The sequence below is a fragment of the Fukomys damarensis genome, unplaced genomic scaffold (assembly GCF_012274545.1).
Source record: "Fukomys damarensis isolate Sample0158 unplaced genomic scaffold, DMR_v1.0_HiC HiC_scaffold_14, whole genome shotgun sequence".
NCBI classification, from domain to species: domain Eukaryota; kingdom Metazoa; phylum Chordata; class Mammalia; order Rodentia; family Bathyergidae; genus Fukomys; species Fukomys damarensis.
In genome coordinates this window covers 83,029,697-83,043,696 of record NW_022900926.1, presented here as the reverse complement: position 1 = coordinate 83,043,696, position 14,000 = coordinate 83,029,697, and the positions used below count along the sequence as shown (strand labels likewise).

General features: G+C 34.0%; 1 protein-coding gene across 2 annotated transcripts in view; it reads right to left on the bottom strand.

Moving 5' to 3' along the window:
* Positions 1–13,990, bottom strand: part of Mms22l (MMS22 like, DNA repair protein) — a 125,229-nt gene extending 111,239 nt beyond the window's left edge. For both annotated transcript variants that reach the window (XM_010637365.2, XM_010637366.2), the window contains exons 1-8: positions 13,829–13,990; positions 13,085–13,260; positions 12,029–12,154; positions 10,748–10,797; positions 5,040–5,127; positions 4,769–4,946; positions 1,981–2,071; positions 326–456 (exon numbers count right to left, since the gene is read on the bottom strand). In XM_010637365.2, the coding sequence (XP_010635667.1) occupies positions 326–456; positions 1,981–2,071; positions 4,769–4,946; positions 5,040–5,127; positions 10,748–10,797; positions 12,029–12,154; positions 13,085–13,245 (825 nt within the window). In that variant the 5' untranslated portion in view covers positions 13,246–13,260; positions 13,829–13,990. The remainder of the gene's footprint in view (positions 1–325; positions 457–1,980; positions 2,072–4,768; positions 4,947–5,039; positions 5,128–10,747; positions 10,798–12,028; positions 12,155–13,084; positions 13,261–13,828) is intronic.
* Between the last annotated feature and the right edge of the window lie 10 nt (positions 13,991–14,000).

The window sequence follows — 14,000 nt, the reverse complement described above, 5'->3', positions numbered from 1 at the left end:
CATAAACAAATGATAAATGTTTGAGGACTACACATGCTTAGCTTCATTAAGACATTACACAATGTATGCATGTATTGAAGCATCATCTTTTACATGATAAACATGTATAATTTTTGCTTCTATGTACCATTTAAAAATTTTTAAAATACTAATTCTAGCTTGTTGTAGATGTTTAAATCAAAATTCTATTTGTTCCTAGAAAATAGAAACTAAATATAAAGTTAAAAGAAATAATAAGTAAACTATCTTAAATTCAGAAATTAAACCATATAAAATAAGAACTATTATCATAGATTATCAAAATAAGTAACTTTTAAAGCATTACCTTGTCATACCTGCAGAGTGACAGGCTTATTAAATCACATAAAAGATTTTCACAATGTTCTTCAAATAGGCTGACATTGGTTAAATTGTCACCTGCCAGATTGATAAAGTGATGACCATATACAGCTTGTTCTGAAAATGTAATGAAATAAATTCTACTTAAAAGTACATGACATTTTACTAAATCAGAAGGAAAAATGAATGTTGACCTTTGTGAAATACAGTTAAAAATTTTTACAAATAAAAGTTGAATTTTGACAGCAATCACTTTATATGAGCCCTGAAACATTAACTGAAAACATTTCTAATCCTTTAAAGTACAATTAAATAAACTTACACTAAAGTTCTCTTTAACTTTCTCTGATATGTATCTTTGAAAAGCATTAATGTTATTTCACTTCAAAATAAGAGAGGAAACAGTAGAAAATCTTTACCTATAATTCTAACCAACAACACTTCTAAAACTTATTCTGTTTTGTTTTTTGTTTGTTTGGTTTTGGTAACGGGATCAAACCTGAGACCTTGTGCTTGCGAGGCAGGTGGTAGAACCACTGAGCTAAATCCCCAGCCCCAAAACATTATTCTTTTGACAAAATAATCATATGTAATTGTTTGTGGCTTAAAATAGAGTAAACAAAGGTTATAAGCAAAAATGGCACCTGTATCACAGGTAAGTCTTCTAGAGTATTGTTCTTAGGAAATACTATGCAAAAAATAGTCACAGCGACAGGAAATGGTAAATGTTTGTATACCTTTGTATGTTTGTGTATGTACATAAGTTTACACACACATATATATGTGTGTACTTTGAAAATTAACTTAAAAACTAAAAAGCAAATATTTAGGTAATACATATCTTTACAATCCAAAGAGTTTGGTACAGGAACCTGAAGATGCTAAACAGCAAGATCAAGAAATATAGAGGCAACATTGCTATCCAGAGCATAAACTCCTATTAAGAAAAAAAAATCTGCAAAAGATAATGAAGAGCTTATTGAGATAATTACAAAGAGATAATAAAATTATGTAAAGATGTTCCAATTCATTGGTAACCAAAGATCACAGATTAAAAGTTGTAAAAATAAAAACAGTAATGTCCACTGTTGACAAAAATATGAAGTAAAGGCACACACAGTTAATAGAAATAAAGCTACAATGTGCTACTCCTAAGAATCTCTCTTATAAAATTGTATATATACAGATAAAAGATGTGTGTATGTGTGAGTATGTGTGGATATGTACCTGTATGTTCAGTAAAACATTATTGGTATTATAAAAAAAAAGGAAACCTTCAAATAATAGACATGGCTAAATAAACTTTACCAATTCATAAAATGCAGCTCTTAAATGAATAAAGTACAGCTATATGTACTAACATGAACAGATCTCTAAAAAAATGAAAGACCACACTAAATGGTACAGCAGTTATAGTTAAAAAGAAAAACAAAGTCTAGCTAAGCGTCTATATCTATGTACTAGTAGATGGTAAATCAAATAGACCAAGCTACTCCTGAAAAAAGGCAGTAAAATTATTTTTTACTTCAGAGCTTGACTTTTAAAAAACATCAAAGTACTTATGATTTTCGTAATTTTAAAAAGCAATTTTAAAATTTAGATTTTTTTAAAAAGGGCATAATGAGAAATCCATGAACTTACTCAGTTTTTCACCCAGCACATGAAGAATTTCTAGTACCAGCCAATGGATATCTAAATGGAGATGTAGTAAATGCCATGATGGTGGGAAAAGCTGTGAATGACATTTTCACCCATGATTGAGAATTGAGACTTCACTAGGTATTTTTTAGCACATTACAAAATTTTTCCATAAAAACAAGGATAAATAACCACTTAACCTATATTTTTCAGCATATCACAAACACAAAGACAAAGAACCTTTTAACCTGGGCCTGGTGTGGAGGCACACACCCGCAATGACAGCACTCGGCAGGGCTGAAGCAGGAGGATCGCTGTGAGTTCGAGACCAAGCCCGGGCTACACAGTGAGTTCCAGGTCAGTCTCAACTACATAATGAGACCCTGTCTCAAAAACAAACAACAAAACAAAAAAACCTGTTTAATCAAAAACTTTACACAAAACCCCAGGGAAAACTTCTGCTTGTTCATTAGAGGATTTTTTTTTACTGAAGATAATCTGAACTAAAAGCAAGGTATACTGTCATCTGTTGGTTTAAGATTGACCAACCTGTCTATACTAAAGGTACCTTTCCAACCTCTGATTCTATACCAGTTGAAAGGCAGTAAAAAATAAAAAAACCCAAAACCTTTTTCAAACACTTACTTTCATCATTGTTTTAGAATTCAGCTACAAAATTTTTTTAATGCAACAAGTTCCCAGGAACTGCTAAAAAATATTTTTAAAACAGAACAGACTATCATGTAGACATGCTTCAAGAAATGTAAGTTGAGGGCCAGGGATTTAGCTCAGTGGTGCTGTACCTGCCTCCCAAGCACAAGGTCCTTAGTTTGATCTCCAATACCAAATACATACATAAAAAGATGGAAAAAAAGAAATACAAGTTGAAAGACATGTTATGTATCTCTTAATTCATTGGGATTCAAATCTAATTTTATCTCACTGAAAAGCCAAAACTTTTAACTACTGTTATAATAGGTTATCACTAAGTGTGCTCCAGTCAACATTGGGTAACATATTAAAAATAAACACAATGGAATAACATGTTCCATTAAAACACCAAGGAAAATGAAAGAAAAGAGACTTGTCCTATCAGAAGTACAAACAAAATAAATTCTGGATCAAAACAGTAATGGTCCGGGAAAAGACAACAAATAGCAAGAATAGGGAAGAAAAAGATCAAAAAGATGTGGAATCTCAAATCAGTGAAGTATAGCTCATTCACTATAAAAGTTAACATCCATTTCCAAGATCTAAAAGATTTTCCACCTCACTGCTTTTCTTAAAAAGAGATAAACTAAAGAGATAAATGTAAAATTAAATATTTTTTTAACAACATAGAAGATACATTAAAAAAATCGACACATACAACTAAATTTAAAACTTAAATCATTTACTTTGGAAGTCAGTTTAATTGAACAGAAAATTGGAAGAAAATATTTGTAATACATAATATCCAACAAATAACATCTATAATAAAAAATTTGTAAAAAAATGCCTCAAGTGAAAATACCCATAAAATATAATATACTCTTAAAAGATGTTTTGTATTTTTTAAATTTTGTTTCAGAAAATAACAATATTTCAACGTATGATTTTTGTTGTTGGTGTTTATTTGCTGAAGATTGTAAGTTCCCCTGCTTTAAAAATCCAGTCTTCTGAGCTTAAACAACCTATCTTTTCAGGTCTGCCTAATTCCTAAGCAAGGCAAAACCATGTAAGAACCCTTGTACACAAATAAGTCGTTAATTTTTACTTTGTTATGCTTCTGTCAGGTATCCAAAACTATAACAACCAAAAAATAACAACAAAATACAACAGTACAATGTATAGAAACTAAAAAGAAAAAATATCCTTCTCCATACAATTTACTCATGTCTTTGTTAAATGACAATTAAAAGCAACTTGTTTCGGGGATTTAGCTCAGTGGTTCTGGCACCTGCTTTGCAAGTGCAAGGACCCAAGCTCGATCCCCGGTACCAGAAAAACAAAAACAAAAACAATACAACTATTTTTTACTTGCTTTGTATGAATTATACATAAAACCTGTGGGAAATGTTTTATTATATGAAATAATAACTTTGTGTTATTTTGATTAATTTTCATAGAAATGCATAAACAATCTTAAATGTTGGTAAATATATGTCCCTAAAAACTTAATGTTATTTAACTGGCTAAAGTCAAATATAACAGAAGGGGTTGAGCATTCAGGAAATCTGACTGTGAACTGTCTTACTTTGTTATACACATTTTCCCATTTTCATATGGAAGACTTGTTATTTGTCTATAAGCTCAGCCACACTAATAATTTCCAAAAAAAGTCTCAAAAATAATAGAAATCATGATGTAATTTTAAAAGTATCTTAAATAGAATGACCTCTTTGAACCTTACTATAATATATAAATGGTGATTTGTCCAAACCTTTACGACAAAGAAGATGATACGAGTTCTAGAAGACAAAAGTCATTTTATTCACTTTGAAGCTCTTAAACATTTACAGTGATAAATATGAAGTGAATAACTATTGATTCAGATATATTGCTTTAACCACTTTAGGCATATTACTTTAATTTTTCCAATAAATCTAGAAAGTTATACAAAGTGCACGGGTAGGGAGATTGAGGCAAGAGACATTACTTGCTCAGAAAGAGAAAATTAATAAAGACGGGACCAGAATTTCAACTCAATGTTTGATATCAGCGTACCATTCTTGACTAATTTTTCTTATTCTTGAACAAATACTCTGTGAGGGAAAACTGATAATTTAAAAATTAAATGAAGTAATCAGACCTTATTTTGGTTTTGATTTACATATGCTCCTGGATTAATCCTGGGAAGTTCAGATAGATGTCCAATATACAAAAGTAATCCATGAAGTTCATCAACCAGCACAGAGGGAAGCTGAGCCTCCAAATTCTCATAGCGGTGGACAGGAATGTGACTCTCAGCATGCTGTACATTGAGGCATCTAAAAAAATGATTAGATACAATAAACAACCACAGTCTTAGGTATACCCACAGAAATTCAAGCAAGAATCAAAATATTCCGCTGTTATCCTACCTGAAGATGAAAACCTTAATATAATGGAGAAATACTATACACTGCTGTCTAATATTGTTTGCTTTGCAGTGTAGGGTTGATACTTTCCCTGAAAGCAAAATAGAAAATGTTAATCATAGCTTAAATATCAGTAGATACTAAACAAAAATGTTGTAGGCCATATCAGCAGTAATTATCTATAATTTTTACATTGATTCTCATGTAATGTGTGTACCTCCCACTCCTCAAAACTGATCCTTAGTATAGTCACCAAAGCTGTTACCCGATGTAGTGGGTAGTAGCTATCCCTCAAATAACTTGCCTTGAATGTAGCACTGGCTATAACTGGCTCCACTGAAGGTACTTCATACTGCCAATCTTTTTTATTTCTCTTGCATTCTGTCTCTTACCTCTTCTTTATTGGCTCTTCCTCCTCAATTTCTTTAAATTTGTATTTTCTTATTTTTGATGCTGATGAATCCAGAGTCTTTCACATATAGGCAAGGAGGCAAGCAACCTATTTTGCTAACATGAGGTCTCCCCAGGATTCAGTGCAGGTTCCTCTTCTATGTACATCTCTTCCTACTTGTGTGATATCTCATCAGTTACTTTACTAATAAATAATATCAAAATATCTATATCCCATACCTTTGCTTTGTACTTGCGACGTTACATGTCAAAATGCCTACTACTATATTCAGGCAGTACTGTCAGACAGAATGTTTACCCTTCAGCTGCTTCAAAAACCAGGTCATTGGGCCAGAGATTTAGCTCAGTGGCATTGTGCCTGCCTCCCAAGCACAAGGTCCTAAATTCAATCCCCAGTACCAGAACCAAAAACAAAAACAAACACAAAAAACAGTTCATGCTATCTATATTCTCTCCACTTCATTAAATGATATCCTAAGTGGTCTATAACGTTCTTGATTCTTGTATTTCCTTTAACTTCATATCTAATCCACCAGTGTCTTATTAAATTTATAAATAAATTTTGGAAATATGTATTCTCCCTATAATCAGTTAATTCACTGTTATAGGACACCTAAGAAGTCCTTTCACATACTCTTTTGCCTCCCTATAACTTAAGTACAGAATCCGCTTAAAATGTATACTAACCCCTACTGCTTCCAAGTCAAATGCCAAAATGGCTAGTGACTATATCTCAAATAAAATTCAAACTCTTAATTATTCACAATGCTCCAAATGATCTCTGATTATTTCTTGGTTTTCTCTTATCCCATGCTGCCTTTCCCTTACTTAATGTTTATTTCTTTGAGAATTACCTACTATGTATAAAACGCTTATACCCACTAAGTGCCAATTGCTAAACAAAATCAGAGAAAACTTGAGATTTATAAGGCAACAGATTCTCATCCATAATAAATATTAATAAAATTTATTTCTAGATATGAATTTAAATGAAAACCATAGCTACTACTCTGGTATAACCAATAGCAGAAATACAAAGTTACTGTAACGAAAACCATAGCTACTACTCTGGTATAACCAATAGCAGAAATACAAAGTTACTGTGCAAATACCTAAATAGTAAAATGCACTTAATCTCACCAATAAAATGTTATGTGATTCCTGCTATCATCTGAATATGGTTTGTCTTCTCCAAGACCCATTTTCAAATTTACTGTCATTGTGGTGGTGATAGATAAGGGACTTTATGAGGTGATTAAGTCAAAAAGAGGGCTTAATTCCATGTTACAGAAGTTAAGTTCTTGCTACTGCAGGACTAGTTTAGTTACCAAGTCAGTGGGATACTATAAAGCAAAGCCACTCCTCATGCTTCATCTCCTTCATGCCTTCTCCTTTGTGCCTATGATGCCATCAACTATATTATATGCACCATGAGGGCCTAACCAAATGTAGCTACATGATCTTGAACTCCCTAGCCTCCAGAATAATACCTAATAAAGCACTTTTCTTTATTAATTATGTAATGTCAAGTATTCTGTTACAACAGCAGATAAAAGGCTAAGATAATCCCTCACTTTAAAGATTCTCAGCCTGAAAGAAGTATGCTGTAGCTACTGCTGTGCACTTCTGTATTCAGGCAAGATGGAATAAAAGGATCAAATTTATCCATCTTGTATCTTAAACGTGAAAACCAGAAAAACAACATAAATTGAGTTTTGAGGATTTGGACACAAAGCAAAATAAAACTGCCATCCCAGAGAGGTGACCCCAATGACTCTAATCAGCCTCACATCTAAAAACAGTATCCAGCCTGTGACAGGAGACAGAGACCAGAGAGTCCAATTCACTAATGAAAGGAGACATGAGATCTCAGTTCAGGAAAATCTAAACTTATAGTGCAAAAGTATCACAGAAGGAAAAAAACTACGTATACCAAAAAAAAAAAAAAAAAAAAAAAAAAAAAAAAAAAAAAAAAAAAAAGCTCTGGAAATACACAGAATGTCTTCCTTGAGTCTCTGAGTACTGATCTGTTGAAGGATGAGAAAAAAATGACCTAATACTCAGAAAAACATGAATCTTATACAAGTCAGGGAAGAGTTCAAGTACCTACCAGCAAGAATGAGAAAAAGTTTTGTAATACACTAGGCACCAGTAAGAATCCTGAGAAGCCATTCCAGCCTAATTTAATAGTTTTAAAAAGCTCTAACAAAGTATAAACCAAGTCCCCAAAGAGCCATGCCTGTAATCCCAGTACTCTGGGAGGCTGACAGAAGAGGACTGCAAGTTCATGAGTAATCTAGGCAATTCAGCAAGATCCAGTCTCAAAAATTAAAAATGGCTGTGGTTGTAGCTCAGTGTGGAGGTGTGGCAATTTAAAATCCATAATATATGTCAACCAATGACACATTTCTAGTCAAAGAAAAAGCAAGGTAAATCACAGAACTAGAGAAAAATCAATGAATATAAATAGACCTAAAAGTGACAGAGATGAAATAATCAGTAGTCAGCTAAGCTACAAACAGCAAATAGACAAATACTACATACATTTTAGATAATATAAATACAGAAACGAAAAATATAAAAAGAAATTCAAATGGAATGTCTAGAAACCATACACATACAAATACAATACCTGAGAAAAACTAACACCAAAAACTAAATTCAAGGACAGATATCAACAGAACATACACTGTACTGATGTTATTCTGCCAATACTAGAAAGCAATCTGGGAACATATGGAATAAAAGAGGAACTAATGCACTTAGCATTAAGTGATCCTACACAAAGGCTTTTTCAAAAGGGTTGAGGGCCATGGCTAGCTACAGAAATGTATTAACAAAGTTGTGACATAACAGTATGGCAGGAACAAGGTGGTGTCTGGATCATCCTGATATACTTAACTTGTCCAACAAAACTGTCATTAAAAATGTTTTTAAGCAACAAAAATAAACAGGATGTTAGGATAACAAATCACAGTTAACAAATGCAGTCACCTATGATTATCTATGCAATATTGCTCCTAGGATCCTCTGTATCTATCAAAACATGTGGATACTTAAGTCCCTTATATAAAATATTATAGTAGTACGCCTTCCATACCTGCAGATGAAAAACATGAAGATACAAAGGGTCAACTAAAATGGTTTTGGTTAGTCAGTGTGTTTCAAAATAAATGTTATATAGTAAATGCCTTACATAAGCCTAATTTATTTGTCATTATAGTAAAGGAATTTTTTTTCCACTATAAATCTCAACCTTTCTCTGCATTTGTTTGTACACAGACATGTGCATGCATATGTGTGTATGGACCTGGGGTTTGAACCCAGGGCCATGTACTAAACTACATTCCCAGCCCTTTTTTATTTTTCAGAAAGGGTCTTTCTAAATCACTAAGTTGCCTAAGCTGGGCTTAAATTTGTGATCCTGCTGCCTCAGCCTCCAAGAATGCAGCAATTAACAGGCATGTGACTCTATACCCAGCCTGTGCTGTAAGGTTTTAGAGTTGTTAGGGGTTTCAAAATAAACTCAGATTGTGGGGCATGGTTTACAAAGCAACCTGTGATATCAGTCCTTCTAAATTCATCACTGCCAAACACACATTATTCACTCCATGCTCCTTAAACATTTATGCTTTATACATCTCAATGTCTCTCTCTCTCTATCTACACACACACACACACACACACACACACACACACACACAATTTTGATCCTGTCCCATAACCTTCCTTCAAATCTTTTGCCTGGCTAATTCCTTTCTATCCTTGAAGAACAAGATGTTGCACCATTTATGATAGGCACATATCATAGATAAAACCCTGCTGGGCCAGGGATTTATCCCAAGTTTGATCCCCAGAACAACAACAACAACAAAAAAAAATCTTGAACTTCCACAGAGATTTTGTATGGGTCTTTTATCACTATGATTTGTCATTTACCATACTGTCCTGTGCTTGAGTATCTGTTCAACATAGCGCAAAACTCTAAAAGTATATTTTTTCTCAATATTTCATTAGCACCTTGCATACTGTCTGGTTTGAAACAGGGACTTATTAGATGACGAAACAGTAATACAAAACTGATCACAGATTGTGAAAACAAGACGGAACCGAAATAACCTGAAACATAGTGAATAGCTAAGCCTCAGTATTATAATTTTCATAAAATATAAATGAGATTGGTATTTTGTAATTACGTTGAAACAAGACAAAAAATTATGTAATCATGACTAAACACAAAAACAAGGCATTTTATATCACATACACACAAAAACAAATAAAAAAATCCTTCTAGCTATGAGGTTTACGGTTTCTTTACTAAACAGAGACCTCCCCAACCCTTCTTTATTTGTTCTGCCTCCTAGATAAAAATCTAATTGCCTGAAAATCATCAAATTGCAGGTTTCTGAACAGCATCCAATTGAGAATAAAGCTTTATCTTCCTTATGCCTTAACCAGCCAACACAAACCAAAATACTACCATGAATTCTCTTCTACTCCTTCTGAGAATCTCCAACTAGTCTTTATAATGTGAATTTTCCCCTTGCTTTGATATACTACAAGTGGGTTCCAGGTGATCTTTGGGCAATACTAATGACATACTACGGGCTAATTAATGTGATAGTCCTCACAAAAATTCAATGAGGTAGGAAATACTGCTTGGTGAGAGATCTCCAATTGTGGAGCCCAAGCTATTCCCCTAAATTGTACACTGCACTCAAATTTCTAAAACGCAGAAACTAGTCTGCAGAAGACATAATGCTTTTCAATTTATTTCACTACCTTAATTATACCAATCAGCCTAACATCAGTAATCCACTAAATGCCAAGAGAAACAAAAAAACAGGAAGCATAAAAGACCAAGAAAGTAGCATGAGATCCGTGACTTTTAATTTACATACTCCATCCCAGTCCAGTTCTAAAACAAGTATTAATTCACTTCTGAGAATTTTAGCTTCCTTTAGTTTCTACCTTTAAGACATATATTTGAAAACATATTATAAATCCCGGCTATAACAAAATTTCAATGTCATACTTCTCCTGACCACTGACTAAAAAGAATTGTAAACTTGTTTTGTTTGTGATAAGGTCTTGGTTTTTTACCAAAGTTAGCCTTGGACTCTCAGGCTTATGTGATCTTGTCTTTGCCTCCCAAGGAGCCAAACTATAGATATGGACTTTTCTCACCAACACTTCCTTCTTATTATTAGGCTACCCTAATTATATTATCATGGACCATGTGCAATTCACTGTAATGCAGTGGCATTCCTTTTTTGTTATTAAACGTACTTTAAACTTACCAAAATCACAGTTAACCTGTAGTAAGGTTTCCAAATTATATAGCTGTTGCCTAATTTAAAAAATGTAAGGTGAGAGTTAATTTTAGCAGAATTTAAAGCATTTTAACAATTACACAGATATTTGCAAATTACCTATACTCTAGACAATCTATGAGATACTGTTTATGTTTTTAGGAAGTTTAAGATATATAAAACATTCTAGATTAACAGTTAAAAGAAATATTTTATTGCATTATACAGTGCTTCAGAAAAAGAACAGAATTCTGTAGACTACACTTATCAAGAAAAGCTATCTCAATTCCTAACAATCTTTTCTTGCTAGTCTTTCAAACTGCCTTCAAACTCTTAAAGATTGGCCCATATTTATGACCTATGTCCTAGAGTGACTCATTAACTAGGATATTTAAGATTTGATAAAATATAACATAGCACAGATAGAGTGACGTCTTACTATAAGGTTTCATGGGATAAGGATGATAGAATACTTGAGATCTCTCCATTTTCATTTAAATGTACCACAAATACATTTTTTAATGTGTTTTTGGTAATCTTCCTTAACTGACTTTGGCTTAAAATCATCTAAAATCTAAAATATGTTTTAAATGATAATGAAGAATGAATACTGTTAACTGTGCCAATGATATGATGCTTTTTAAAAACCGTATTTTAAAGGTATAAATTCACAAGTATTTACGGGTAAGATGATGGTGTTTGTTTATAAAATACTAAATGTAAAAGAACAGGAATAAGACATGAAAAAGAGTGATAAAATCTTGATGTTAAGTGTAATCAGTTTCTGGAGCTTGATATTACTATTTTTTTCTACTTTTGTGGATGTTTGAAAATTTTCATTAAAGTATTTTCTAAAATGTTGCCCACAAAGAGACTTACTCATACTTTTACCACACAGGCTGAAAGATATATTTGGGAAGTCCAAGCTTATTTTTTAAAGAACAGCGAAAGACTATGGCTATTAAGCAATGAAAGTATTCTAACTTTCTCCCAAAATTATAGGTGAAAATTTTAAGTATCTGTCTTCAATACATGACATCAAAGATAAATGATACTCTGAAAATTAATAAAAAGTCACTTATTAGAATCATTACTCCATCAGTCATTACTTATTTATTGTTACTGGTCATATAAACAAATGAACAAACAAAATACCACTGATCCTTTTCTAATCAGTTATTAGAAAGCATTTAGTAAGGTAACTTCCAAAACTGAACATCTATATTCACAGGGAGTTAAAAAAAAAAACAAAAAAACATAAACACATACCTGAATAAATGAAAAAGTTCTCTAGAAGAATTTACTAATGCTGTCTCAGTAACCCATTCAATGCCAAATATTTCTACTGTATCCTCTTCAAAATTAGTTGGTAAAGGATCAAGATTCAAAAGTAATCTGAAATGAAAATCCTGATTTAATCTCATAAAATGTATGCTAAGCATCATAAAGCAGCATATCTTTTTCTACAGTGTTGGAATCTGTATCATACACAACATGTATAGTAAATCAGAAAATGCCTCGGTAACTTATTTAGGATTACTATAGCCATTCCTAAAGAAAGTAGACCTGAAGAGTAATGTAACATAGGAGGAAACCCGAAAAAGATTCTAGGGAACTTACTTTTGCTTGTCTTCACTAACTGGCTTCAGCTCCAGTATTTCATTCTTTGATGGGACATCTAATATCTCCTAACAGCTGAAAATCATTCTGGGTTATGCTTAATGACTTGCATAATCAAGGTGGACAATACTAAGTTATCTAACAAAATACTACTAGAAAAATCAACAAAAATGATTTCATTCCTTATTGCAACTGCCTCAGTAGGAATTACCAAAATATTTTAAGAACTGCAATGGGTATATACCCGACTGATTCAAAAATACGTCTATGACTTCTATATGTATAGATACACAGAATTAAAAAGAACAGGGGTAATAAAAAGTTTAAGTATGACTTACTGAAAAGCTCTACAATATTATAATAGTCTTTAAAAGGAAATACCATTTTAAAAGATGCACTTAAGTTCAGATTTCTCTTTGGTAAATCAATGTCCAACTCCCTACTCCAAACCTAAGATAGCAGTAAGATTAAGAGAGTATCATCAATTACCAAGGAAGTTCTCATTAATACTCCAAATATTTCTAGGTATACTTCAATATTTGTAGGTATACTAGGAAATTAATATTTTTACTTTTATGAAATACTATGCCGATTTACAAAACATGGCTTGGTGAACATCGGAGTTTAATAAACAGAAACAATAAATTACTAAGAAACTGCTGAATAATCAGATGAGGGAAAAACTACACATTTTTAAAAACCTACCGCTTAAGAGCTCCACTAGCAAGGTAGGACTCTCCAGAAAAAGTTTTGCCTCCTCTGTTGTCAAAAGCACAAGAAAAGCAAGGGGGACTGCACCACTCTGTCTTCAGTTCCAGCTCTAAACTGTCGGTCAGGAACGTTGATCCAAAAGAACAGTCGTTCATTATTTACTTCATGTCCTGAAATGTTTGTGGTTCGTTAGGGTTATCATTAAGGCTCCAAAAAGGAATTGCATAAGTTTTCCTGGGAATGGACTAGGCCAAAAGAACTCAAAAAGTTCCCAAACGTCCCTCCGGCGCAAATGAAAAATTGAGAGCGAGAGTGAGAGAGCAATCTTCAATCTCCCCTTATCAGGGTCCGACCCCGCCCCCACCTCAGATCAAGACCATCAGAAAATCGACAGGGAGCGCCCCCTACTGGCTGTGGCAGACTTAAAACTGCCCTCTACGTCGACTCTGCAGCCTGGGCCAGGGTGCAGGGCAAGGAAACTTCCGCCGGACAGACCCAGCTTCAATTCCTTAGGGCCCTGGGAACTGCGATCTCCCCTACATCTGTAAACCGCTCAGAAAGTTGGCGAAAGCTCACTGGCAGGCTGGGTGACAGACAAGAAAGCCTCCGGCCGCAAAACCCTAGTCCCGGTTCAAGGGCGAGACCGTCCCCGGCACTCGGGTGGAGGGTGAGGAGAGCCGCTGTCCTATTTGCAAGGCTGCCACCTGGGCCCAGGGGCGCACGCGATGCGCCTCTTACCCGCTCACACTTCCAGTCCCGAGGTCCGCGTCCAGAGATCACTGCTACTGCAGGCGAGTTCGCGCGACCTAAACCGGAAACAGGTGAAATTCCCGCCAAGGCGCGCCCGAGAGCTGGAAGGAGGGGCCAGGGGGCGGGCCGCCCCTGGCTGCCGGAGGTCTCGCGCAGTCTT